The following is a 27418-nucleotide window of genomic DNA, read 5'->3' on the forward strand; positions in this document are numbered from 1 at the left end:
AAAAAGCCCCGCGGCGGCGCCCGCGCGTGCGCAGCGGCGTCGGGGGCGCGCAAGGCTCTGGGCGCACGTGACTTCCTCCCGGCGGGGCGGCGCGGGTGTGGTGACGTCACGCGGGCGCGGCGGCGGGAAGTTCGTAAAGGCGGCGGTGCCGGCGCCGCCATCCCCGTCCCGCTCCCAGTGCCCGAGCCCGAGCCCCTGCTGGAGCCGCTGGGTAGGAGCGGGGCGTCCGCCCGGCACACCGGGAGGGGTGGCGGGCTGCGGGCCCTCGGGGCATCCCGCTAGGAGGATGGTGTGGAGTGCGTCCCTTTGGCTGTGTGGAGGCAGCGCCGGTGACAGCGGCCGGTCCCGCTGCCCGCGGCGTTCGTTCCCCGGGAGCTCCCCAAGGGCTCGCGTCCGTCCGGCTGCTCTGAGAACTCGGGGAATAAAACTCTGTCCTCAAACCGGGTCCAAGGATCGCCACCTTGTGAAGCGCCCAAGGAGCTGGCAACCATAAGAAACAGCGCGAATCTTTCCCCTGTCCGTCATATAAACTGCTCCTCACCCATCCAAAGTATATATATCATGTTATATATTGATATATCAATATTAAACATAATATATTTATATTAAAATATTAAATCAGAATTGCATCTAAATATTATATATAATGTACTTAAACATTAATTCTAAATATTTTATGTAATATTTATGTATGTATTATATATAATCTACTTAAGTATTAATTATAAATATTTATGCTTATATATAACATTTATTTAATATTTACATAAATATATAATATACTTAAATATTAATTCTAAATATTTATACATTAAAAATCAATATAGAAATTTACTTTAAAATATCTCATGGTCTAATTTCAAATATGCAAAGAGGTTTGGCTCCACGGGAAGTCAGTTATTTTTGCATGAGCAACTCCACACCTGGGACAAAATCATTCTGGTAACAGCTTCTCTGCTATTTTGGATTTGGTTTTTTGGGTTTTTTTCTGCAAATAAACTTCTGGAATTTTATTTCAAGTAATTCTGAATTATTCAGCGATGCCAGCCATTCATTTAAATGAATGAGCTTGTCTAAAAGCTGGAAAATATCTTGACATGTATTAAAAAGATTTTTTTTCTTTTTTAACAGCAGTCTGTTAGATTGTTTTTGAGGCTTCTCTTTAAAATGCTCACAGCAGCTCTACTCCACTGGTTTGTTATTGTCTTGCATCTAATTATCTTTTCTTTTTGAGGAGAAAAAGTAAGATTTTTTTTTTTTTGTCCACACTTTTCCTTCACAGCTCTGCTGCATCCTGGCCATTTCCCTGTCTCTCTGGCTGTGGGAAGGTGTGGATATTTGTGAAGTAACCTGTTGGGTGTCTGTGTTGCCAAAGCAATGGCCTCTCAAGAATTTACTGTGAGTGATTTTTAACACTGTGGAATTAAGTTTAAAAACTGTAGCTGCTGAAATACTTGAACATTTTCTTACTTCTTGTTTTTTTCAATGTTTTACATATTTAAAACAGGTGTTATACACTCACCAAAAGATGAAAAAATCAAAAACATGGCAAGATGGAATTCTGAGGGTTAGAACTGGCAGAAATCAGGTGAAAATTCAGATTTAACACTATTGGATTTAATATCTGCTGCTGCCAGTGGCAGTCTAGTTGATTTGTGAAATAAATGTGTGGCTTTTTAAAATGTTATTTTGTATTTTGCAGGCTACCTTGTTTGATGATAAAGGACAATGTCTGGAGAGTATTTTTATAAAATCTCAGGTATCTTTTGTTCAGAGTTGTTTTTATATCTGCTTGTAGTTGGTCTTTCAGGCAGCATTCCAAACACTTGTTTGGTAGCCAAAAGAGTAATTTTTCTAGTGGCTGATATGGAACTCTGCTACAGTGCAAATAACGGAAAGGGAAAACAGCTTTTACTAATTACCAGATCTTACTGTTTGTCCAGAAGCTTTCATGGAATTTTTCTTCCTCTGTGGTAAAAGCAGTATATTACAGTGATAAATGAAATAATCATTGAAGCTAAGTGCTACTGCTTTTTACAATATATGTATAAATAAAAGTATTATCTGGCATTTGTGATATACTAGGTGTAAGCAGCTGAATTTTTTACATACAAGTACTCAAAAGACTGTATGTTTTTAAAAATAAAGCTATATAATATTGTTTCTTGTACAGTACTATTAGGTATACACTGCTGCTCTCCCTTTTCCAGGTGACTCCTGGAGATGATTTGGAAAGTGAGCGATATTTGATCACAGTTGAAGCAGCCAAAGTGAGTGAAAAGCCCTCTGAAGAGCAGCCAAAGCAAGCAGAAACTCCAGCAGTGGACAGAAATGGTGTCAAACCTGCTCTTCTACCCCCAAGACATCTCCCTGTTGGCTTGAAAAGGAAGTTTACAGTGAGTTTTTGTTCCAAATTTTATGTCTCATGTTTATATGCAGTGTAAAACACAAGGGACACATATTTGCATGAATGGGAAATATATACGGAATTTCTTCCTGCCTTTTCTTTTCTTTATATTTTTCTTTTTTTTCCCTATTCCCTCCTTCCTTCTCTTCCCTCCTTCCTTTTCCACTTTTTCCTTTTTTTCTTTTTTTCCCCTTTTTTTTGAGCTATAATCCAGAATGTATTTTTTCCACATTTAGGAGATTTGCTTTAGCAGGATGGATGTTGCCTACAGTAAAAATCACAAGGGCTTAAGGTTGTTTCTGTGCACCTGTGGAATCCTCATGGATTTGATCAGAATACATTCCTAGGCCACTTGATCAGAATGCAGTGTGCTCCATTTTCAGCATCTGATTACAAAACATGGATTAATTGCCAATTTCTCTCCCAGGGGTTCCGAGGGCCACGCCAAGTTGAGAAGAAAACACCAGCTGTGGAAGATGAAGGAAAAGCAGCAGTGTTGCCCTCATCTAAGGGGTGTCAAGGGAGTTTTCCATCCCAGTTTTACATCAGCTCTCCGTTGTTTTCCACGGTTTGCAGGAAGGATGCAGGAACATATCCCTCTGCAGGCAGTCAGGAAGAGGGGTGCAGGGACAATGGCAGAGAACAAATGTCTGTGTCCTCCCTGCTTTCTGCTCCCTTCAGTGACAGCTGGGAGGGGACAGAGAGGCAGAACTCCCATCAGCTGGCTGGGAAGCAGGAATCTCCTCTCCTCACTGGGCACACTGGTGCTGGGGCAGTGTCCCACCACATCAGGAGCACAGCACAGATCATTGCTCTGCTCAAGTCCAAACCAGCACAAGGACACCACAGAGAGCAAACATCTGGAGCCACAGGCTGCCTTTCCAGGGTTCAGGCAGCACAAAATGCAGGTTTATGTGACAGAAAAAGCCCTGTCCTGCCTGCTCTTTCAGGTGACCCTGCCCAAGGACTCGTTCCAGATAGCCAGCACCTGCCTTTTGTGCAGGGAAATGTAAATGATACAAAGGACTGGAATGTTCTAGCACTTCCAAATTCAGCTGAACAGCCTTGTGGTGAAGAAGTCACGGGACACAGACAATACAAAAAGGTAAATTATTTAAGTCAAGATTTACAAGGTGACTGCAACACAAGTAGTTACTTCCTACTTGAGTCCACTGTAAGTAGAATGAGTGACAGTCAGTTTGTCCCATCCTCAGGTGACATTTCACCTTCAGCAAGTCCAACCACCTTTGAAAGCCATCCCTTTGGATACAGGGAGCATTCAGGGACTGACAGGCTTAGGGAGAATTGCTCTGTGAAGATGCAGAGTGAGCTTCAACCAAGGCAAAATTCAGGGGGACTGTCTAATGACCCAGAGCTCTCTGGGGATGTGGCATTGGCTGAAGCTGGAGTTGGGAAGGAGCAGTTGAGTTTGCAGGGCACAGACTGTAGTCCTGATGGGGAACTGATGGAGGTTAGCTTTAACCTAATGGAGGCTTTTGATTTTAATGACATGGACAATGAAGATGTGTGTGAGAGAGAAGGGAAGGGATTCCCTGAGGAAGACACACCTTCATGGAGCCCAGGCAGCTCCCAGGGAGGAGATATAGCACAGGGTGCTGCCTTGAGCCCTCATTGGAAGCCTCATTCTTGCTGTGACGTAGAGACACAAAGCAAAAATGAAATCAGATGTTCCAAATCTGATGGAGAGGGGGGTCCACCACCCCAGCTTTGTGACAGTGATGCCAGGAGAGCTGCAGAAGATGCTGCAAACCAGACCAAAACCCAAGTGGAACTTCTAGGGGATGGACACAACATAAAAGAGATCAGTGAGAGTCAGTCAAGTTTTGAAGGCTCAAAGCAAGAGGAGGATCTGGATGGCTGTGCAGCACTCACCATCAGTGGCACATCCTGGGTGAAAAAGCAGCTCTCTGATCTCCTGCCTGGGGACACCAGTGTTAATGAATGCCACCCTGAAACCAGGCTGTCTGAAGCCACTGGAAGTCTCACAGGTATTTCTCCCAGCAGAATAATTTCTCCCTTGGACCAAAAGACTGAGGGAGGAGTTACACAGCTTGGATGTGAGGAATCCCCAGATGTTGGCTCAGAGCACTTCTGGGCTGCTAGGAGTGGTGACATGAAACCAGGCAGCCCTCTGCTGGCCTTGTCACAGAAATCAGATCCTTTAGGAGGAGGTTGTTCATCTCCAGAGCAAACAGCAGTAGGAGGAACTGTGCTGGAAAATGCAGAGTGCAGAACTGCTTCTCCTGAAGCCTGCCAAGGAGAGACAATAGGGGTGGATTGCCTGAAATGCACAGCAGTGGCTGAGAATTGCTCAGGATTCCCTGATTTGGTGAATGACATTGCTCTTCTGAGAGCTTTGACACAGCATAGCACAGCATTAGAGAGCTTGCAAAGGATGGAGGAAAACACCAGCATGTGCTGTGAAACAGACCCTCCTAAGGAGACACTTGAACCCCTTGAGAAGGATCAAGGTTAGGTCAGCTTCTATTTCAAACTGGATTCTGTATGTCTATACCTGTTTGATTTCTCTCATTTCTCCTCATTTAGCAATACTTTTATTAGAGTGCTGTGTTAGGTAGGTTCCCTCGTGCAAGTTGTGCTGTTTAAAGCAACATTGTGAGCTCCAAGTCTGTTTGCTCTCATTCAGTTAAATCCTAACTGTGCATGGGTTGCATGGGTAAGGTTTGCAAACCTGTCAATATTCAGATGTTTTCATGTAAAAAACCCCAGACTATTGACTGTAACTCATTGTGCTTTTCCATCTCTTGTAGCTATAAAAGAGTTTACGGAAATGCCTTACTCAGAAAGTTTACAGGCATCTTCCTGTTCATACTTTGATTCTCCTGCCCTGATGGTAACCAATTTTTGACTACATATATTTATCTGTACAAGATAAATTCATTTTCCACCTGGCTCCTGGAATAAAATGCTTGGGTTAGAAACCATAAAAGTTGAGCTATAAATTGCTTAGAGGCATTGTTTATGAAGCTGGTAATAAATAGAAGATATCATCTTGACAATATTCAGGAGGCCTCATGTATGACAAGATACTTCATGAAAAGTGTGGTATTTAGTAATTTTTAATATCCGATCAATATGTCTGGTAATTCTCCTTCCCTACCCCATCTTTTACCACCTTTTTTTCCCCCACTAGCTTTTTAAATGCATGGCTCTCCTTGGAATTTTAGCATTTAGGTTGAAATACACTGGGAAAACTGTTTGTGTTTGTTAATTCACATTGTTTTTTATCCTGTTATGTAAAAAATGCTTTTAACAGCCTTTTTTCCTTTTCAATCAATCTAAAGTTTACAGAAACATTTTAGAAATCTTCTTTTTCATGTTCTGTTTGAAAAACATGGTTTCTTATCCTGTCATGGATGGCTTCCAAATAAAAAAGCTGTAACTGAAAAGGCTTCCTTTGTATAAATACAAAACATTTCTTAGCCTAAATTTTCACTTTAAATGGTTATTAAATTGTTAGACTAACTAGTTTTTGGTACCTTCCTGTGCAGCCCAACTGTGTGGACAGTTTATTACAGAAGACAGATGCATATATTGTACCAATAGCAGCAGCCCAAAGGGACCCTGGGCCATCTGACTGGCAACTAAAGGTACCATTGCTGTGGAACTCAAGTATAATTAACAGTGTTTCCTAAATTTCAGTTCAATGCTTTGCTAATTGCAATATATTGCACTAAGTCCTAATAAAATTTTAGTAATAAAATTTGTTATTTTTAGTACAGTTCACTGTACTAATGTTTTCAGGGAGAGTTTAAAACTCAAATTACAAGGGAAAAAAAAACCCAGATCTTTTTTTTGTTTCTCTTCTGCAGAGTCAACAGGTTATTTTTGTTGTATGTGTAACAAATACCTGTTCTGACTGTAGCTAGTTGCAGAGCAGTTTTTCCTTGCTGTCAGTGATAATTCCATGCATTGTGCAGCCTGTTGCCTTCCAAGGGTACCAAGTGAAAGGATCAGCAGCTAGTGAGGTGATGCTGAGAGCTCCATGCTCCCAGCACGGATGGCAGCAGCACCCAGACAATGTGGACTTGGCAGCTGAGACATTTTTCTCACCCCTCTTTTCAAGGCATTATGACCTTTTTGACTTGAGACAGGTAAAACTTTTTTTTTGTTCAGTTATCCATACTAACCTTAGTGCAAGAAAGTATCTTGTCAATTTAGGATAGAAAATAGTTCATTTTTAAACTGCTACAATCATATAAAAGCCAATTATTTTTACTTACCTTTGTCATAGAACTTCACAATGTGTCACTTTGTTTTTTCTGCTCCTTTGATCAGTTGCACTTTGAAAAAAAGAAGATAAGCAGTTTAATTTCTACTAAGTTTTTGCTTAGGCTTTTTTTTTTTTTAATGAAGTCTCCAGGTTCCAGGAGCCTTCGTAAGGATGATGTTGACCTTGTAAGAGAAGGGAATTTTGAAGTGAAGCCTGATGTTATTGAAGAGCCAGGAATAAATCAGTCCTGTAAGTGAAAGTAAAAGGACAAGGGCAGTGAATGGCCTCAGAATTTCTGCATGACTTCAGCTCTTCTGTTTTTCCTAGCACTGGCACTGGATGTGCACCCTGAAGTGCCACCATGGACAGTGTCACACCCACCCCCTGACCTGAGACAAGCACAGTGGACTGCCTGGGAGCCTGGCAAGGTGGGGATTGACTGGCTCTTGCAAACATTTTTGGCTTTATTTCCTGTGTGTTCGTGGAAATTTCTTACTTTTGGAGCTGTTTTATCTCATCTCTGAGAGATATCTCATTGTTTAGAATGATGAGAGAGAGAATGGTGATGAAAGAGCTGTAACCAGGGATTTTTTCAGTCATGTTAATTAACCTGCCATGTTAATTCTTCACCTGTAGATTTCACCAGAAGTGACTTCCCCACTTGATCCAGACTGTGCAATTTCTCCACCTTGGGGAAATGAGGAGCCTGTTGGAGACATCCAGGAGCCCCTGACACATGGGCTCTTACCCAGTGAACCACAACTCACAGCTTTCTTCTTCAGTAAGAATTTACAGGGTTATACTGGCACCTCACATTGTTTTAGCTGAAAATCTCTGAGAGTTCTTGAAGCACAATGAGTTGGGCCATCACAGACAGTTACTCTGCCAATTATAGTCTCCTGAAGGAGACTTGAGTAGAGGGATTTAGTTTTATAAAGAAAAATCAGCTTCTAGTTTGGGGGCAGGAAGGCTGTAAGCTAAGTTTCTACATGATCCCTATGTTTTTATTTACCTGCTTTGAGTTTTCTTCCATATTCAGCTGTCCTCTGACCCTCTCCCATTTGACACCTCTCTATAACTGTCACTAATGATAATTAATGTAGTCAAAAGGATGCCTTTTGGTAGTGAGAGCTTATTTATCTGTGTTGTTCAATGTTAATTTGTAGGTTTGTGGGTTATCTTTTGGAAAAAAAGCAAATGTTAAAATGTTAAATGTTTTTTCTAGTTGGCAGATGTCAGTGACATCAGATTAATGACCTCCAAAATACAACCATGTTTAATTTAATAGTAGGTCTTTTATACAAGCAGAATGGCTACATAATGTGTTCTGAATATGGAGATTTCAAAGAAATTTTTTAAAAAATTATTTTCAAAGAAATTTTAAAGAATCAAACAAACTAATTAAAAGAATCACACAAAGTCCATCATTTAGTGTAATACTGCACAGGAGCAATCCAGAGAGCTTCCCAGCTGCAAGGGGGGGTGTAGAAGGAAGAATTTAGAATTCCTTACTTTTGGTACATCAGAAGTGCCATCTGACTGGCAAGGGGGGCTCTTTACAGACGGGGCTGCTGTGCAAAGTGCCTCGAGCTGTTTATTTTTCAGCATCAGTCTCATTACATGGTTATGACAATGGGAAGATGCTAGCAGCTCACATTCCAGGCAGCAGGCCAAAAAACTTAATGTTACAACTTACTTTATAAGCTTCTTGACCAATCACACAAAGCAAAAACACATTGACAGTAGTTCTATCTAATCACCATGAGCACATGTACCTTTGGTTAAACAATGTTTGCTTATTTCAAATAAAAGACCTGTTTGTAAGCCTTCAAACACAATGCACAGAGCTCCATTATTAAGCTTTAACCTTCCTAATAGCTTGCTAGATAAACTTGCTGCAGCTTAGAGAGCTATTCAGACAAGCATTAATACACAGGCCATTGTTCTATTTGCCCTTGCTTTTTCTACAGTTGAAATAATTTTCTGCTGACTTATCTCATGGCTGCTGCTTCAGCTCTACTTACAGTTCTGCTGTATCAGAGGCCTGCCTTTTGCAGCTTTCCCCAAAACCCTCTAATTTTGTGTATTCCCACACCATCCCTGGGTGCCCCAGGTTGCTTGTAAGCTGTATTTTCCCCACAGCCCAGGAGAAATCCAGCCACGCACAGGAATGCAGCCTGCCAGCACTGAAGCCCACAATGAAAACACGAGCCCCCTTTGTCACTGTTCCTGCCACCCACGAGATTGCTGCCATGTTTTACCCCTCTGAGAGTGAGCATTTCCAGCAATCTTTGGACTCTTCAGGAGGCAATCTGTGCAGCCAGTCAGTGGCATTTCCCAGGAGTGCTCCCAGCCCCCAGGACAGGAATTCTGACACCTCTGTGTTCGGGGAGTACACGGAAGGTGGACGAAGGGGATCTGTGCCACCAGTGCTCCCCGATGTGACTGCCCAAGGCAGACAAAGCAAGTGGCTGAAGTATCAAAGCAGTGCTCAGAGCGATTTGATCCCTGAAAACAGTGCTGAAGGGGAGGAGGAGGATGATATCTGTGCCCGGAGCGTGCTGGGAATGCCGGCGGCTGAGCCAGGAGAGAGCAGAGCCGCGGATCCGAGCGCTGCCAGCCCTGCAGCGCCGCTGGCGGCCGGGGGCCGGCCCGGGGAGCGCTCCGGGGCTGCGGGAGCAGGTCCGGTGCCGCCGGGGAACGCGCCCGCCCTGCACTTTCCGCAGGCACCGCTGGCTGCGGCCGCACAGAAGGTGTTGAGTCACCTGAGCTGCCACGGCGGAACTGGAGAGGGCCAGGTGTGTACCAGGCTGTCACTGACACTGACACCTGCACGGTGCTCTAGCCACAGGAGCTGCATTTATCTCATTGCCTGCAGATTTAGTCTGTAGGATTGCATAGTGACACCAAAAATGTCTTTAATTTTTAATGTATTTTTTAATTTTGAATGTATTTTTAATACATTAGTCACATGCCACGACTAATCCTTTGTAAAGGTAGTTCAGTGCCAGATTTAGATTTTTAATCTGATTGTCAATGGCAGGAAGATGAAAGAAAAGATGCTGGGCTGTTTTGACATCTCTGATTCATAAGAAATTGTGGGTTTTTCTTAATTGTGGTATCAGCATCATTTTAATCAACACCAATTTTTGCTTTAAGTCATAGTCTCTGACTTCAAATTATTATAAATTCCTTCAGTTTTAGTCGTGTAAAAGTCAAGTTATGGCATTGAATAAGCACCTAAAAACTTAGCACATGTGTTTGTGATCAGTAGGCAGATAGAGCAAATTGGGCAAATTGAAGCACCAAACCAACCACAAGTTAAGTTTTTTAAGTTGTCAAATGGTTTTGAGAGTTGAAGAAAATGTTGACTCTTTTTTTCAAGTTTTTTTGGTTCTATAAAACTGTCCACTACAGTATTTCTGTGAAGCAGAGAAAGGAAATAACTAAGATATTTAACATATACATGGGTATACACATTGTGTGTGTTTTTATACAAATATATACATGTGTAAAATCCCTATACCAGACTTAAAAAGCTTATGAAGACACTTATAATTCATTTATTTCTGTGCAAAAATGGTGTTGAAAATAGGGTTTGTGTGCTCCTTCCCCATGCCTAGTGCTGAAAAACATGATTTTGAACTACATAATATTTATTCTAATGCCTTTGGAAGTATTATGTGTGTTATTATAAATGCAAGCTGTTTGGCAAGGAGGAAATTTTAACCTCATGGTGCATCCTAAATGGCAGCCCAAGCTCTAGGGAAACTTTTAGTATTTTTTACAAATCTGCAATTTCCTCATTCAAGGTCTTACAGTTTTTAATGGTTTATTTTCCTGGGTCTTTTTAGGACATAACAATTTCTGAGTTGTCTTTTCCTCCTGTGGATAAAGTGAAACACACCAATCTTCCTAAAAGAAAGATTTCCATCCCAGCTGTGTTTCAGTCTCACACTCACTACAAGCAGGTTTTTAAAGCTGCTCTGACAGGTCAGTCTCTGCTCTGTGAAATGCTGTCATTTTAAACATTGCCTATTAAAACAGCAGGGTGCATTTCATTTTTTTTTTTATATTTCTACTGAAATATATTTAGTCTATATTCAAAATTGCAGAGGCAAGCCAAAAAGTACACACTGTTCAACTCTGTAACCTCAGGGCTGTTTTCCAGTCTTAAGATACCTAAGCCTTTTTTTTTTTCCTCTGGAATAAGTGGATTTTTCGGGTCACGTGGTTTCTTTTAGGACTCAGATGAAATATTTTGATTTGGGATGGAAATTTTCCAATGGAAATACATTTGTTTGGATTTTGTGTAGCTGTGTAAGCATTTTAAGTGTGTGCTAATGATTCTGTTGTTGTCCTTTCCCCACCAAGAGCAATTGAACATAATGCTGTTTGAGTTGGCCCAGAGGCTGCACCATGCCCTCTCCAAGGTGGACATATCATTTTACACTGCGGGGAAAGATGGGCAAAGCCAGGGCCAAGGAAGCTGTGCCCCACTCTGCAACCACATGCACCCTGCTAAGCTGGTGATGGTTAAAAAAGAAGGTCAAAACAAGGTGCTGTTTATTCCTTGTGGTTTTTACACTTTGGGGGTGAAAGTATCCATTGCTTTCTCTTTTTTTTCTTCCTTGTTTTGGTGCTCATGGACTTTTTTCCCCTTCCTTCCCTTGCAGGGTCGTTTGTTCTATGCCTGTGATGCCCCAAAAGCTGAGCAGTGCTCCTTTTTCAAGTGGATTGAAGATGTGAACCCCACACAGACAAAATCCAGACCTGGTGCAGTGCTCCATGACACAAAAAGTATTGGGACATACCTCAGGAGTCAAAAGATTGCTGTTTATGAGGAATGCCAGCTTTTGGTGAGGTATCCTCAAATGCTGTGCCACTTCAAGGTTTATGAATATTCCAGTAGCCCAGGACTTCAGCAGGATTTAACACATTTTCTCTACATTTAAAGAGTCAAGATTTCTTTCTGTAAAGAAGTGCAAGAGCTAAATTACTGAAGGAAAAATATTTATAGCAATGGTATTTGTTTTTAGCAGGAATCAAAACTGCTGACCAGCAACGTGATCAATTGCTTAGTGTCAGAACTGTTGCATTTGGACTTTGTTCATTTAATCCTCAGTAGGAGAATTTGATTTCTTCTCTTCAAGATTCTAATTTTAATGCCAGAAGTCATCTCAAAGGCTATTCTGTGCTGTTTAACTGTAGAGGAAACAATTTAATTGTGGCTGGATATGAGAGGATTTTGCAGTCAAGATAAATGGAGGTTTCTTACTTTTGGTGCTGAATCCAAAATGTGCTGATGGTTTTACATACCTTTTTCCTTTTTTTTTTTTTTTTTTTAATTACAATTTCCCAGGAAAGCCTTTGAAATTCCAACACAGAGGTACAGTAAGTTCAAGAAATTTATGAATACACCTGCCAGCTTTGATGGTGACTCCAAACCCAAATTATACCTAAAGCTAAGCAGAAAGGAGCATTCTTCTCTCTACAGCAAAGGTGAGCACACCTTAAACATCAGATTTCAAAGGTGGCAGTGGGAGAGGCTGATGAGGACTCTGTATTGTTTTTGGCAGATGACATCTGGGTTGTTTCCAAGACTCTGAACTTTGATCCCATTAATACTTTCATTGCAAGCAGTGCTTTCTTTGGACCATCCTCCAACAATGAGATAGAATTGCTACCACTGAAAGGCTACAGTCCCTCCAACTGGAGATCCAACAGTGAGTTCCACAGCCACATTGAAAACTGTGGGAAACAACTAAGGAAAAATCCAGCCAGCAATGAAGGATAAGCTGCTGAGAATTTGAGAATTTCTCAAACCTTGCACACGATTTAATTCACAGTATTTTTTTTCCTTGTGTGTTTGAATATATAATTTGAATACATTAATTAATGCAGTTAAACCTGCAAAGTAGCTGGCAAATTGCAAATGGGTGGGGAAGAAATGAGAATAATATGAGGAAAGTAGTAAATTATGTAATATGATGTACAATGCAAGTTGACTGTCAAAGTGTAAGTAAAAGGAATATGTTTTTACTGTCCTTAAAAAAAAAAATGCAGAAACCTCAAACAACTCACTGGAAAATTAATTTTTTTATAAAAAGCCATGTATTAAGTCTGTGACTGCAAAAGTTTCTTGGTTTTGTTGGTTTTGCTGTTGAATTAAGTTAAAGCTTTGGGGTTGTTTTGTTTTGTAAATGGAGAAGATAAAATCAGTTAATAACTCTTTTGGCATTTTATAATTAATTTCTTCAGCTGATTTGCAATTTCTGCTCTATTAACTCCTTTCTCCTTTTGTTTCTCTGTGGCCCTTGCAGTGTGTGTTCATGCCTTGCTGGTGTGTAATGCCAGTGGTGAGCTGGCCTCCCTAAGGAACATGGAGGAGCACTTCAATCCATCCACATTACCACTGATCCCATATCTCCTGAAAATGTGAGTTATTGTCCTGGGATACTGTGAGCAGTCCAGTGCAGGAATATCAGAACCAGGAGATACAATTTGTATCATATCACGACTTCTGGGTATTTTTTGTTTTCCTAGGAATTTTGATTCTGAAAATGCTACAAAAAGAGTCAACAAAAGGAAATTCACTCCACCTGCCATGAGTGTGAAGTGCTCCATGTCTGGCCCTGTGAGCTCTCAAGTGGCAATGGGAGTGGCTGAAGAGATGATCCAGAGGTTCTCCCTGAACCCAGACCAAGCAGCATCTCTGATTCACGTGGCTCAGATGATGACCTGTGAAAAGCCCAAAGGAGGGGAGGAACATCAGAGCTTCCCCATCACAATCATACGTGGTACACAGCCAAGAGTTGTGATATTTCCTGCTGTTGTAGCTTTGCACAGATGTTGATTATTGGTAAATGCCACCAATCTAGAATGCCAGAATCAGCCCCTCTGATACTGTGTCATTAATACATCCATTCTGTCAGCACAGAGCTTTTGCCCCTTGAAATTAAATCTAAATTAAATTAAATTTTCGCTCTGCCTTTTCCAGGATTTCACTGAAGCATAGGAGGTTTTGCCTAGAAATACCTATACATAAAATCAGAATTATTTATTGTCTTCAGTTTTTTTCTTTTCATATGCAAACCACTTTTTATCATGTATTAGCTGCTTATTAATACAACTATATATTGTTTTTGTAAGTGTAAGCAAGCCCATGCAATTATTTTCGAGGAATCACAGCATAACTGAAGTTAAAGCAATTGATTTCTAGGAAATTCTCACTTGTAACTTGGGCTTTTTCTTCCAAAACCCCAGGTGTTTTTGGAGCTGGCAAGAGCTACTTGCTGTCTGTGGTCATCTTGTTCCTTGTGCAGCTCTTTGAAAGCAGTGAAGCTACAGAGGGTCCGAGGGCAACTCCATGGAAACTCCTCATTGCTTCTTCCACCAACGTTGCTGTGGACAGGATCCTGCTGGGGTGGGTTGCTGAGGCTTTTATGGTTCTTTTTCCAAAACCAATAATGCACTTACACTGTAGTGGTAATCGTGCTGGTATTTCCTGTAAAACACATCAAAAAGATTGATTTGTTTCCCTAAAAAGTGGCACACACAGACTTTAATTGTACCTCAGCTCTTTTGCACAGTTAAAAGGGTGAAAGGTACATAAAACATCTACAGAAGACTACTTTAGGCTCTGCTCTCATCAAATATGCTATTAAAATCCATCAGGACCAAGTAGTACTGCTCAGGGATCTTTGGGATGGATGTACCAGTAGGGGAAGGAGGAGCAGAGGGGATCAGATTTGTGAAAATTTAGCATTAAATAAATGCATGGTTTGGAAGGAAAAAGGAAGGGAAGATACATATGGAAGACTATGAGGAGAATCATCAAGGCATCAAATCATGATGAGGTAGTTTATTTTGATTTTGTTGAATTTCTGAGGTACTTCATCTCAGTGATCACTGAAGTTTGTGCTCCTGAGTGTTCTGATGTGTCTTTTGAAACCACTTTTAAAGTTTTCTAAAGATTTCATCTTTCTGTAATGTTTATCATCTCTTTTTCTTTCAAGTCTGCTCGAGCTTGGATTTGAGGATTTTATAAGAGTGGGAAGTGTAAGGAAAATCACAAAAGCAATTCTTCCCCATAGGTAAGAAACCTCTTTGAGGGATCTGAAGCAATTTGGGGTAGGTTAATACATTGTTATCAAGTGTGGTTATTTTTCCAAGCGCTGCTGTTTTCGGTTACTGCAATGTATGTTACAAAATCGTCTTTGAAGTTTACATGCAGGTTCAGGAAATGAAAACGAGCAGCTGAAAGAGCTGCTTGCTCTGTTGAAAGAAGATTTGACTCCAGCTGAGAAAATGTATGTCAGGAAGAGCATTGAGCAGCATAAACTGGGGACCAATAAAACTATTCTGCAACAGGTACAGTCAAAGAGATGGGATGGGAAAGCAGAGATTTGCTGTGTCTTATCCACAGGGCTGAGCACATGGAAACCGGGAATTTATAATTCAAAACTCCTGGTTTTGAAATACAAAGTGAACTTTAGGTTTGATTGCACAGATATAGCTTAGTGTCCTGTTGATAGAAAAAAATTTAGCTGTATTCTCCTGCTCTAGTTAGGTGCTGCACAGAGATGAACTATGAAATGATTTCAACTTTTTGCCTGCCTGTTTTCTCCTTGCTGCTGGCAGGTGAAGGTGGTTGGAGTGACGTGTGCTGCCTGCCCCTTCCCCTGCCTGAAGGCGCTCAGGTTTCCTGTGGTGGTGCTGGATGAGTGCAGCCAGATGACTGAGCCTGCCTCCCTGCTCCCCATCGCCAGGTACAGCCCTCCTGTACCTGAGGGGCCTCAGCAGGGGCACCAGCTCCCAGCAGGGCCGCACTCCACACCTCTGTGAGCCCAGGAACACCCCAGCAGCAGGAAGAGCGATTTCAAATAGAGGCCTGTCCTTAGGTGTTATTAAACTGGAGTGGAGGAGGGAGGCTGATGGGAAGCAGTGTGATACAGAAACAAGCACACACTTTGGTTACGAACACTTTAACATCCTTTTTAGAACACTGGTTTTTTCACATTCTTATTTAGGTTTCAGTGTGAAAAGCTCGTCCTAGTTGGAGACCCCAAGCAACTGCCACCAACTATCCAAGGGTCTGAGAGTGTTCATGAGCAGGGATTGGAGCAGACCCTCTTTGACAGACTCTGCTTAATGGTAGGTGCTGCTGAACACACCTTTGGAAATGTGGAGAGCGGAACTGTAACTCCCCTGAGGTTACATGGGCAATTCCAGGTGTCAGAGGATCAGGGTTTCAGCACTGCAAAATACCTTAAAATCACAGAATGGTTTGGGTTAGAAGGGACCTCAAGGTCACCCCCACCACAGAGAGGGACAGGTTCCCCTAGCCCAGCTTGCTCCCAGCTCCATGCCAGCCCTAATGTCTGTGTCCTCATCCTTCAGGGCCACGAGCCCATTGTTCTCCGGACGCAGTACCGCTGCCACCCTGCCCTCAGTGCCATCGCCAACGAGCTCTTCTACAGCGGGCACCTCATCGATGGCATCTCCCAGGGGGACAGGGCTCCTCTCCTGGAGTGGCTGCCAACGCTCTGCTTTTACAGCGTCCATGGCATGGAGCAGGTGAGCTCCTCAGCACCGCTTGTGCAACCAGTCAGTATTGTCATTTTCCCTCCATTCCATTCCTTTTTACATTTTTGGTGAGAGCTAATTTGGGAATCTTTTTCCCTCTTCCCAGATTGAAAGAGACAACAGCTTTTACAACATGGCAGAAGCTCATTTTACAGTCAAGCTCATCCAGTCTCTGATTGCAAGTGGAATAGAAGGAGCTGATATTGGCGTGATTACCCTTTATAAATCACAAATGTATAAGGTTTGTGTCATAAATCAGTAACAAAAATCAATAAAGCCCTTCTCTTAAATGTACTCTGAGTAGCCAAACTCACCCCCTTCCCTGTTTCTTTGCCCCCAGATCCAGAATTTGCTCAGTGGGGTTCACTCCGAGGCTTTTGAGGTCAAGCCTGTGCAGGTGTCCACGGTGGATGCATTCCAAGGTGCCGAGAGGGAGATCATTGTGCTGTCCTGTGTCAGGACCAGGCACTTTGGGTTCATAGACTCGGAGAGGAGGATGAACGTGGCACTAACGAGGGCCAAGAGGCACCTGCTGATTGTGGGGAGTCTGCCCTGTCTGAGCAGGAACAGGCTGTGGGGGAGAGTAATTCACCACTGCAGAGGTAAGAGCTTCTTTGCTGGGCTATTTGAAACCTGCACCTTGTTATCTTTAATTACACTATGTACAATACACCTTACAATGTTTATAATAATATATAAAATATATGGTGTGTACACTAGAGCAACCACTATATTCATATCAGTTTATGTATAAACTCCAATGTTTAATATTACTCTCAAAATCTAATATATTGCAAGCATGTGCAAGTTGCACAGGTACAGTTTACAACTTTGCCTGCTTGGCCGACATCAAATAAAGCATCTTGGTGACTGAACTCCACAGAGCCATTTTCCAAGCAGAAATATCACAGCCAGGCAATACTCTTGGGGAAATAGATGTTGGCACTGCCAGGGGCTGGTTCCATGATGGATGCTGTAGAGAGAGAGATGTAATTACTCTGTCTATTGCTGCTTCTAGGATGGGAAAATGGCTTACAACATGCAAGCCAGTGTGAGCAGCAGCTAAATGACATTCTCAAGTCTTACTTGGAGAACCAGGAGGAAGAAGAACAGTGCAAGAAAAAGGAAAAATAAAATGTGTTGATTTTATGAACAAAACCTTAATTGCTTGTCTATAGCAATAGCTCTGGTAATTTGTAATCTAATATTTATTTAATGTTGGGGTATTTTTGTTTAGCTCTCAGTGCATTGATACATCTGTTTGACCTTGTGGTCCTAAGACTAAAAATTATTAAAGTGCCTTTATTTGGTTGATAAATAGAGTGACTTTTTCTGCTTGAGAAATGAAATCCTTTTATGCTTACAGTGTAGTTAATGATATTTATGGTATTTCACTGTTCTTCAGATTAAAACACCATGGTATTTTAGAACAATTCTGTCACCTCTCATGTTTACAGGTAGGTGACATCCAGGAAGAGCTTGGCTATAACAATTAAAAGGCCCCTTCTGCAGCTTTTGCAAACATCTTAAGCACCATCCAGCGCCTCTGAGGGCTCCAAGGGAGCTGGAGAGAGACTTGTCACAAGGGCGGGGAGTGACAGGACGAGGGGGAATGGGTTGGGGTATTGGGGATGAATTCTTCCATGGGAGTACCAGTGAGGCACGGGCACAGGTTGCCCAGAGGAGCTGTGCCGTGCCTGTACGTGTTCGAGGCTGGGCTGGACGGCGTTTGTGAGCGGTGCTGCAGTGGTGCCCGACTCACCGGGAATTCCCGCTCTGCTTCCCGGTTTTCCCGTTCCCCTCAGGGCTCCCGCGGCTTCCGCCGCCGCCAGATGGCGCCGCGCGCCCGGCGGAGGGAGCCGCCCGGGCGGTGATGCGCCCCTCCCGCCAGCGCGCCACTGCGTTCGCAGCACCGCTCCGCCCTGAGAGGGCAGCCCTGGCTCCTTCCGCCGGGGGAGGGCTGAAAGGCGCTTTTAAATTGCTGCTGACACCTCTGTCCCGGCTCCCTAAAATCTCAATCAACAAGCCATTAGAACTCAACGGGAGTAAAACTAAATCCTCGTTTAAGTGTATTTATCTGCTCTCCTTTCTCTCTTTCAAATGCTAAATCCATTTCAGCATATGCCTCTTCTTTCTCTCGCCTTTCTCTAAAGACTGGCAGCCTGCACTACTCTTGTAAATATGAAAGATGCTAATCATATGACATATCACGTCTCAGTCGGAGCCTGGAATAAAGCCTTGAGATTTGGGATCATTGCCTCCAGACAACAGCTTCATCAGCCGGAAAGTTGGGTTTTTTTCTCCTTTCCTTCAACTCTCAATCCCTTCTTTGTCTGGGGGAAAATGCAGCCAACTCGAGCCACCCTGGCCATATGGTTCACTCTGTGTTTTCTTAGTTGAATCCTGAATTGTTTGTGACTTGCGAAAGGTTTTTTTTTTTGTTTTTTTGGTTTTTTTTTTTTTTTTTTTTTTGCAAGTGTGTATAAAGACATAGAGGAGGCTGCCCGGATCGGGGCAGCTCTGCAGAATAACTCCATGTTCTTCACGTGTTTGCTTTCAGCCACCTCACCACATAGACAAAAAGTATAAACCTGCAGACACACTTACACCAATAACCTGTTACAGGTATCTGGTGTTTTTCCCCTTCTGGGTAAAAATAGCCAGGTGCTTTTCCCTTTTCTGGATGGAGCTTCCTTCTTGAAACACCATTCATGTCTTTACTCAGCTCCATAACACAGTTATTGCTCACTGGCATATCCCATCTAGAAATGCCTTGACTAAGAGAAGCCCTGAGTATTTTGAGTAAGGAAAAGTGGCTTTTTAGACCTGGATAAATTAGGAGCTGAGTGAGTTTGGCACACCTGGGTTTGGCTATCCCCCTGTTTGATAGCCAGGCTGCCAAATTTTCTTTCTTTCCTTACACCCCCACCCCCCCTGCCCCCCAAAAGGCCCTTTCACCAAACCATTAAATTCTACAGAGGTGGTCAAGCTAGTCCTGCTTTTCAGGCGTTCAAGAAAGAAAAGGGTCCTTGAAGTTTAGAAGATGCCCAAGGAAAACTCATTGAATGACATCAAAAGAATGAGTTTCCATAGCTGTTGAAGCACGAGAGCCGTGTAGCTGCACAAAGGCGGGTTGGGGCAGTGGGACTGTCCCACTGCTCTATCCCAGCACAATTGGGTCACTGAAATAGGGAATTAATTACCATTGGAGAGTGGGCAGCCCATTCACCACTGGCTGAGTTTTATTAAACGCCAATATAAATAACAAAACAACTCTTGTGGCTGCACTATTCCTACACGCCAAAGGAAGGATTATGTTGGGGATTAACATCTTAAAGTCTATGAGACTTTCTGACTCAAGGCTCGGAGCTGGTAATCGTATTTGTCTCCTGGTTCAGCGATTAGTGCTCTCCCTCGCGCACCTTCGCCTGGATGGCCAATGTCCCTTTTTGCAGGCACTGGGTTTTTCACACAATCGGCTGTTCTTTTCCCCACATCTATAGAAAAGAATAAGAAAACTGAAGCGTGTTCACGCGATCCTCAAGCTTCTTCTCTTCTTCATGGGAAAGGAAGGCACCAGCAGCCTTTTTTCACAAGGGGGAGGAGGCAAACCCTCTTGGTGGGGCGGGGGGCCAGCACTGCAAAATCGCTCTGCAGTCCTGCACCTGCCATGCAAATCCGCCGGGAACAATCGGCCCCCGACAAGGGCCGGGCTGGGGGGAGCAGGGAAAGATGCCGGGACAGAGCTTGTGGGGGGACCCCTCTTCGCCTGGATCCCAGAACAAACCCAAAAGTGCTAATACAGCTTGGGAGTTGGGGGACTGCTCCTCATCGTGTCCCTCCATGTGGCGCTACTTGCTGCAGCGTGCATGGGAAGGACCTGGATCAGGATGTGGGGGATACGCACCCCAGCAATTTTGATTGCTTCCCTCCGCAGAGCACCCCAGTACTCTGCTGTGTGGGGACATGTTCTCACACCCCATTTAAGAGCAGAACCACCCCACTCTCAGGGTTTGTGGGTGCTTGACCCCGCAGGGATCAGGACACCCTGGTGTGTGTGGGCAGCTCTAGGACCCTGAACCCTCAGGACACCGCAGGGTATGGGGGAGGCAGAGCTGGGAGGGGTCGGGCCACCCTGTCCCCACAGCTTTGTCCCCGCATTTCCCGGGATGTGGTGCCCCTGTTCACCTGAGGCAGGCTGGCCATTAAGGCTGGCTCTCAACTTGTGAGGTCGACGTGTGGATGGGCTGTGCCCAAAGGTCTCTCAGCAACACAGACCCTAAACTTTTAGGGCTATCGGGTCGCCTCAGAGTTCAATCTTCTTACAGCAAACAAAGCCCTTCTGAAGGTCTCCCCCTCTTCCCCACACGAGCTCAGCGTCCTTTATTTCTGGGCTGTGTGATAAGCTTAAATCATTGTGCTCCCATTTCTTGATCGTTGCCTACTTTGGGCTTTTGTTCCCCTAAAGTAGGATTGAGTCTGGCAAAGGGGCTGAAGTTGAACAGTTTGACCCTTGGAGGACAGTTCAGGCGGTGGGCAGTGGCAGCAGCATTCCTGCTCCTGATCCCACTCCCTCTCCCCCCACCACCTCCTCTCCCCACCACTCTCGGCCGAGCAGCTCTGCCCTCACTGCCCACAGACCACACAAGCGCCTGTCCAGAGCTGTGGGGATATGGAGCCGACCTGTCCCTGGTCACGTCGTGCTCAGCCCTACAGAAAAAGCCGCTGCACGGCAGGGCCTGGCAGCAGGAATGGGACCGAACCCCAGAAAGGCACCGCAAAGGGTGCCTCACCTCTCCGGTGCTTTGCACCAGCAATGGAAGCACGGAAATCTCGGCAAGCAGGGTGGGGACAGAGGGATGGGCCTGCCCTGTCACAAGTGTACTCTGCTTTGTGCCCTTAGAGTACAGAAAAAGAAATAAAGTCCTTTTAAAAGCGTCACTCTCCTGGGATGCCGAGGGGAGCTGTGAGCCTCTTGCACAAGGAGTCACAGAGATACTGACTGAGGCACCCGCCCGGCCTCAATCGCTTCCAAAAACCATACACTCAGACTGAGGGACTGCTTTGGGTGTGAGTTTGTGCTGTGCTGAGCACGGCTTCTGCACAGGTTTCAGCACTTTCTTAAATTTTGAACTTTTCTAGCAGTTGCAAACAAAATTCTGTTTCAAATCCCAACTCATCCCAAGTGCCTTGCTGACCGTGTTTCCATATGGAGAGGAGAGTGTTCTGGGGTTTTAGTTTTGTATGTTCTCACTGTCATTTCTTTGCCAAGGACTTGGAGTGACAGGCAAGAAGGGAGAGCTTCACACTGATAGAGGGCAGGGTTAGATGAGATCTTGGGATAAGTCCTTCCCTGTGAGGGTGAGGAGGCCCTGGCACAGATTACCCAGAGAAGCTGTGGATGCCCCATCCCTGGAAGTGTCCAAGGCCAGGATGGACAGGGCTTGGAGCAACCTGGGATAATGGAAGATGGTTTGTGGAGCAAAGCCATCCTGCCAACTCCACGGGCATGTCACCAGGCTCTGCCATGGAGAGAGGGCTGGAAGGGGGAAGAGGGGTGAAAGGAATTAAGGTTTTCCTGGTGCACTGACAAATTGGTGTTTGGGGGTTTTCTCAGGTCTCCTCCAGCCTGTGAATTATATTTGAGAGCACGGAGCTGCCCGGCGTTCCCCCATTTCGGGCTCGGCCTGATGCGAACGGAGCAGCCGCTTGCCCGGAGCATCTCCCCAGCAAGCCACGCACGGAACTACGCACCTTTACCACAGCACCAAGCGTCCCCAGAAGGCGAAACGCTCCCGGGGAACGAGGCGAGGGTGAAGAGGAGCCCCTCTCCATCAATCCCTCCCTTTCCCTTGCCGGGCCCGCCAACGAGGAGCGGCTGGAAGGGGAGCCGGCCGGCCCTGGGCGCGCGCGTGGCGCGCGGGACGCGGGGATTGGCCGGCCCGACGCCTCGCGCCCCCCCCGCCCCCCGCCCCGTGCCCATTCATTAATAAATTAGCGGCACGCTCCAGCCGAGCGCGAGGCGCCAATGGGGCCCCGCCGATGGGGCGGGCGCGGGGGGGAGCGGCGGCGGCGCCCCCCGACAAGAGTCGCGGGCGGGGCGGGCAGGGCGAGGGGGACCCCGGGGGTAGGTTTGATTGTTCCCCGCGGGGTATATAAGGGGTGTTAAGCAGGGTCGTGTGCCAGACACGCAGCCTGACCGGGCCCCGGGCGCCGCTCCCGCCGCCGCCCGCCCGCCCGCCGCCCCCGGGGCGCGTGCCATCGCCGCGCCCCCGCCGCTCCCCCCCCACGGTCCCCCGCGCTTTGCCGACCCCCCCCCTCCCTTCAGCCTCAAGACCCCCGCCCCGCTCCGTCAGACCGGCGAACCGTCACACCGCCGGAGAGGCGAGGAGAGCGCGCCCGCTGCTTCCCGGAGCTGCTGCCCGGTGCGGCCCTGTCCGGCCGCCGCGCAAGGATGCTGGTGAAGGCGGAGGTCCTGGCGCCGCCCGCCGAGGACGAGCTGCTGCTGCTGGGGCTGGGCTCGCCCGCCCCCTCGCCCTCACTGCCGTCCAGCGCCGAGGAGGAGGAGGAAGAGGAGGAGGAGGAGGAGGAGCTGCGCGCCGCTCCGCCGGCTCGGCCCGTCGAGGCTCCGGGCGGCCGCGGGCTGCGGCGGGCGGAGGGGAAGCGGCGGCCGGGGAGGTCCCGCGGCGCCCCGCGGGCGGCGCGCACGGCGGAGACGGCGCAGCGCATCAAGCGGAGCCGGCGGCTCAAAGCCAACAACCGCGAGCGCAACCGGATGCACAACCTGAACGCGGCCCTGGACGCCCTCCGCGACGTGCTGCCCACCTTCCCCGAAGACGCCAAGCTCACCAAGATCGAGACGCTCCGCTTCGCCCACAACTACATCTGGGCGCTCACCGAGACCCTGCGGCTGGCCGGGGCGGCGCGGCTCGGCCCCGACGGGGCGGCGGCGGCGCCGGCCGAGGGCAGCCCCTCGCCCGCCTCCTCCTGGAGCGGCGGCGCCGCCAGCCCCGCGCCCTCCGCCTCCCCGTACGCCTGCACTTTATCGCCCGCCAGCCCCGCGGGCTCCGCCTCGGATCCCGAGCACTGGCCCGGCCGCTTCGCCCCGGGGCCGCCGCCGCCGCTGCCCCGCCGCTGTCTCTAGCCCGGCGCGGCGCTGCCGGGGCTCCCCCCGGGGCGGCGGCGGCGACAGCGGCATCTGCCCGCTTCCCAGGGCAGGGCGGGCTGTGGGAACGGCACCTGCCAAACCAAACTTTCCGTCTCTCTTTCTCTCTCGCCGATGTGCACTTTGTCCAGTTTTCCCAGATCTGTCACCGCGGGGCTTTTGTGTGTGTGTCCCCCCCTTTCCCCGCTCCCCTCTTTGCCATCTGTCCCTTATGATTTATAGGCGGGAGGGGGGTGCAAAGCGAGGGGAAAAAAAAAAAAGTAAATTGTTTTGTTAGGGGTCCAGGTTAGAAGTCATTGTATAATTTGTAGGCTTTGTGAGGGCTGAATGCAAGCGTGGAAATTTAGGCTGAACTCTCTATCAAAAGGGAAAAAAATCGGGAGGGGGAAGTGGGGAAGGATCTCCTCATACATTATTTATTTCGACCTTTAGGGGACAAGGAACTCCCCCCTTCTTTCAGGAGATTAAAAATAAATCAACAGACTGAAAACCTCAACAGACACGGAACATTACAGCGATCAGCCACACACGTGTTCACATTTATTTATTATAAAGACAGATTTCATGGAAAATATGTATTTTTTGTATAATTTACAGAGTTTATTCTAGTATGTATTTACAGCTGAAGAGCAAAGGGATTGTCCTTGCGATAAATATAAATAAAAGCTCTAATTTTCGTAACTTTGGGGTTGCTGCCTTTTCTGCTTTATGTGCCAGCGGCTGGGAATTAGGCGATCCTTGTCTCTGGTGAAACCAAGGTCCGGTGGGGCCTGATGTCACTGGGTCCACGGGCAACTGTTTCTTTGGGAAACAGCATTAGACAGAGAGAGAGAGGGGGAAATTCAGTGAAAGTTCGCCTTTAGCTCTCAGTACAGAAGATGCTGACAGCAAATGTGGGATGGATGGATGGATGGATGGATGGATGGATGGATGGATGGATGGATAAAGACTTGTCACATTTCAGGCCGATGGATTTCACCAACAAGGCCGTAGGAATTAAATGTTGTTGAGCTAACAAACCAATCCTGGGTTTCAAGAGGTAGAATTTGCTCTCTGTGTGGGTCAGATGAATTCCAGGTCGCAGGCAGTTCCAGGGGGTTCGGTTCGGCGTGCACAGCACACTGCCAGGCATGTCACCGTGCAGGGGGGTGCTGGAGGCCGCCCAGGCCCTTCAATCATCGTCCCCGGGCTCCCGGGAACACTTTGTGACTTCTGGGTACAAACGCTTGGAAATCATTAAAAAGCAGCAGAGGCGCCTGGGTGTATTAATTAAATAAAACGCTTAGCACACGAATCCAGCCCGGTGCCCTCCGGATCCTGGGAGCGTGAAGCCCGGCCCTCGAAGCGAAAGGAAGAGGGAGGAAAAGAGAGGGGGGGAGGGAAGAAACCCAAAATGTGTGAAAAGAGAATTAGTGAAATTAGGTTAGGCCAATAAACCGCGCGGGGGTCCCCCCCCGGCCCCGCAGCCTCGGGCGAGCAGTGCTATCTAGCCTGATCTATTGTTTCCCCCCCTGGCAGGGGGGTTATTGTGTGATAAATAATTCCCTAAAAAAAAAAAGAAAAGAAAAAGTGGGAGCATTTGCATAATCACTGCTTTGATGTGGCCAGCAAGATGAAGCTGTGTTCCCCCAAATCCGCCACGGGCCAGGAGGGGCAAAACAAGGGGGAGCCTTTCAGGGCGCTGGCGGTGCGTGGGGCAGCCCGTCGGGAGCGGGGTTTTTCACTCTCACCCGCTTTTAGCGACCCCTTTTAATGGCCAAACTCCAGGAACGTCAAAAAGGAGCCAAGCGCTCTCTCCGTCTTTTCTGGTCGGGCCTCATTGTCCTTCCTGGCTTCTCTCCCTCTCTGAAGAGGCACTGGAGTAGGTGCCTTCGGCTCTTCAAAAGGCCGGGATGGACTGGATGCGCTCCTCTGTCTCTCAGTGCTGGAGCCACGCAGGACCAGGAGGGACATCCCGAGTGGCTCAGCACCAGGATGCTCCCCGCAGCTCTCATCGGGGAGGGACCCTGCTCCTTGCCAGGTGTGTCATCCTGCAGGGATTTCCCTCCATCCCAGATACAGCTGGGATGGGGCTGTGCCAGCGGGAACCACCGTGGGAAAAGGCACACGGCGGATCCGAGGGTGGAGGGGGGGTTGGGCAGGGGTTTGGGGTGGGAGCCACGCCAGCCAAACCTCCCCTGTTCCCTGGGGGAGGCTGGCCTGCGATGGAGATGCCCTCGGAGGAAACGGGCCCGAGAGGGGCAAGGTTGGCAGGGGGTGGCAGGACCACGCTGGCAAAAGCTGAGTTGGAGAGGCTGGATTTGTCACCTAACCCAGTCACCCTCATCCTGATTTTTGGTTTGGACGTGGCATGAAGTGTTTATTTCCTGTTCTTGCCCCTTAATTTGAGTTAATTCCTCTCCTTCGTTTCCTTCTTTCATATGTTTCCCTCTTCTCTCTCAGAAGACTGAGTTTTGGAGGTGACGCCAAAAGGAGATGACCCCAGAGCCAACTACAGCCAGCCTGGAAGCAGACCAGGAGATGGGAGATGGGCAAACACTTCCTTGGGTGATGTGAGGAACCTGGGGGTGGTTTCCATGGCAGCCCCTTGCCCCAGAACATGTGTTTATGATCCTTCTGTGTATTGTATTTTGGCATAAAAGCTCCTCTGCGCCAGCAGGGCTGGAGGGGCAGCCTGAAGGCCCCCGAGGGTGGGGGGTGCTTTACAGCCCTCCTTGGCATAAGAATGGCCACGAGGAGCCAAACCAGCAGCCCAAGGGCTGCCGCACGCCGCCTTTCATGGCAGGCATAAATCTGTCCAGCAGTGCCGCGGTTAAAGAGCCCTCCCGACACGGCTCTCAGCTGGCCGGCGCATTTCAAACCCGCTCTTCCTAAAGCCTTACTCCAGTGCCTCAGGTTGGGCTTCCCCCTGTCCCTGTATTATGCATGGGTTTGGCCCAGGCAGCCCCGGTTGCCGTTCACCACGGGCAAAAAAGATCTCAATTATCTATCATACAGCCAATCCCCTGGCACAAGCAGAAATCCCAGCGGGATCTTTTTTGTGACCTGACGTAGATTGTTGTCTAAGTGCAAGGCAAAATCTTGTGGTTTAAAGTCTGAGACAAACTCTTTTGCTCTGACAAGCAGAAAATGTAAGGATATAAAGATGTAAAGATTTAAAAATATAAGGATATCCTGCCTTCTACCTACGATTCTGCAGCAGCTGTCCAGCAAAATTCTGGCAGTCTGCTCATCCCCGTGACCTCTCGTACTGAACTGAGATTAAGGAGAGGCAGAACTCCTGCCAGATTTAAAATCAAGCCTCTAAAAACTGATTGGAGAGAAAAAAAAATCCTTTGAGGGTCACTTTGCGGCAGCCAGGAGGGAACGGGGATGGTGTGGGGCGGCTGTGACACATCCCTTCTGCCTCCCCTCCTCCTCCTCCTCCTCCTCCTTTTATTAAAAAGCAGAGAGACCGGCCCAAAGCTGATGGCATATTTACCTTCATGAGTTTTAAAAAAAAGTTAATTACCGCTCGGAGCAAGTTGGTCGGGCTGTCCTGAGCTGTCTTTTATTAGTAGTCGCCTTCATTAATTTCCCTCGCTGGATTTGCTGCTAATAGCTGCCTGGTCGTGGGCAGCACAAAGCAGCATCTGTGCCATTGAGCAGAAAAGCGGGAGTCAGGCAAAGGGGGGCACTGGGGCGGGGGGGTGACGCCGTTTGCAAATCAACCTCTATTAACGTGATGTCCTGCTCGGAGGGGACAACGGCGGCCCCGGTAGCCGGCACGACAGTTTGGGCTGTGAGCGAGGCAGGAAAGGCACCTGCTGCCTGCCGGGGGATCCCGCCCTCATCCCGCTGCCCCGGGCCTGGCTCTGCCCCCGGGATGCCGGAGCTGCCCCTGCCGAGCTGAGCGCGGGATGCTCGGCCCCTGCGTTAAACAAACCGCTCGTAACTCGGTATCTTCTGGAAGATACGCTCTGTGCCTCAAGAACAGTTTGGCAGAGAAGTTCTGGATTAGGGG

General features: G+C 47.0%; 2 protein-coding genes across 2 annotated transcripts; both read left to right on the forward strand.

Moving 5' to 3' along the window:
- The first annotated feature begins 401 nt into the window (after window positions 1-401).
- Window positions 402-17496, forward strand: ZGRF1 (zinc finger GRF-type containing 1). The gene is made up of 29 exons (XM_058803937.1): window positions 402-550; window positions 1283-1398; window positions 1508-1588; window positions 1703-1759; window positions 2211-2396; window positions 2835-4899; window positions 5200-5282; window positions 5941-6039; window positions 6370-6543; window positions 6806-6911; window positions 6990-7090; window positions 7299-7443; window positions 8805-9460; window positions 10517-10655; window positions 11037-11221; window positions 11339-11526; window positions 12025-12164; window positions 12242-12388; window positions 12986-13100; window positions 13209-13462; window positions 13929-14088; window positions 14681-14758; window positions 14888-15035; window positions 15306-15433; window positions 15695-15818; window positions 16065-16241; window positions 16357-16491; window positions 16591-16852; window positions 17269-17496. Exons 2-29 carry the CDS (start codon window positions 1378-1380, stop codon window positions 17382-17384), a joined length of 6270 nt encoding a protein of 2089 aa, XP_058659920.1. The 5' UTR covers window positions 402-550; window positions 1283-1377; the 3' UTR covers window positions 17385-17496.
- Window positions 17497-22704: 5208 nt separating this feature from the next.
- On the forward strand, window positions 22705-23394 carry NEUROG2 (neurogenin 2). Its single transcript, XM_058803954.1, has one exon. It carries the CDS (start codon window positions 22705-22707, stop codon window positions 23392-23394), a length of 690 nt encoding a protein of 229 aa, XP_058659937.1.
- Window positions 23395-27418: the final 4024 nt, after the last annotated feature.

This window comes from Ammospiza caudacuta, chromosome 4 (assembly GCF_027887145.1).
Source record: "Ammospiza caudacuta isolate bAmmCau1 chromosome 4, bAmmCau1.pri, whole genome shotgun sequence".
Lineage (NCBI taxonomy): Eukaryota > Metazoa > Chordata > Aves > Passeriformes > Passerellidae > Ammospiza > Ammospiza caudacuta.

Coding starts and splice junctions, on each gene's coding strand:
- ZGRF1 (XM_058803937.1), top strand. CDS start 1,378: ATGGCCTCTCAAGAATTTACT. Junction 14,759..14,887: donor AAAGCAATTCTTCCCCATAG/GTAAGAAACCTC, acceptor TCGTCTTTGAAG/TTTACATGCAGGTTCAGGAA. Junction 16,492..16,590: donor ATAAATCACAAATGTATAAG/GTTTGTGTCATA, acceptor CTTTGCCCCCAG/ATCCAGAATTTGCTCAGTGG.
- NEUROG2 (XM_058803954.1), top strand. CDS start 22,705: ATGCTGGTGAAGGCGGAGGTCCTGGCGCCGCCCGCCGAGGACGAGCTG.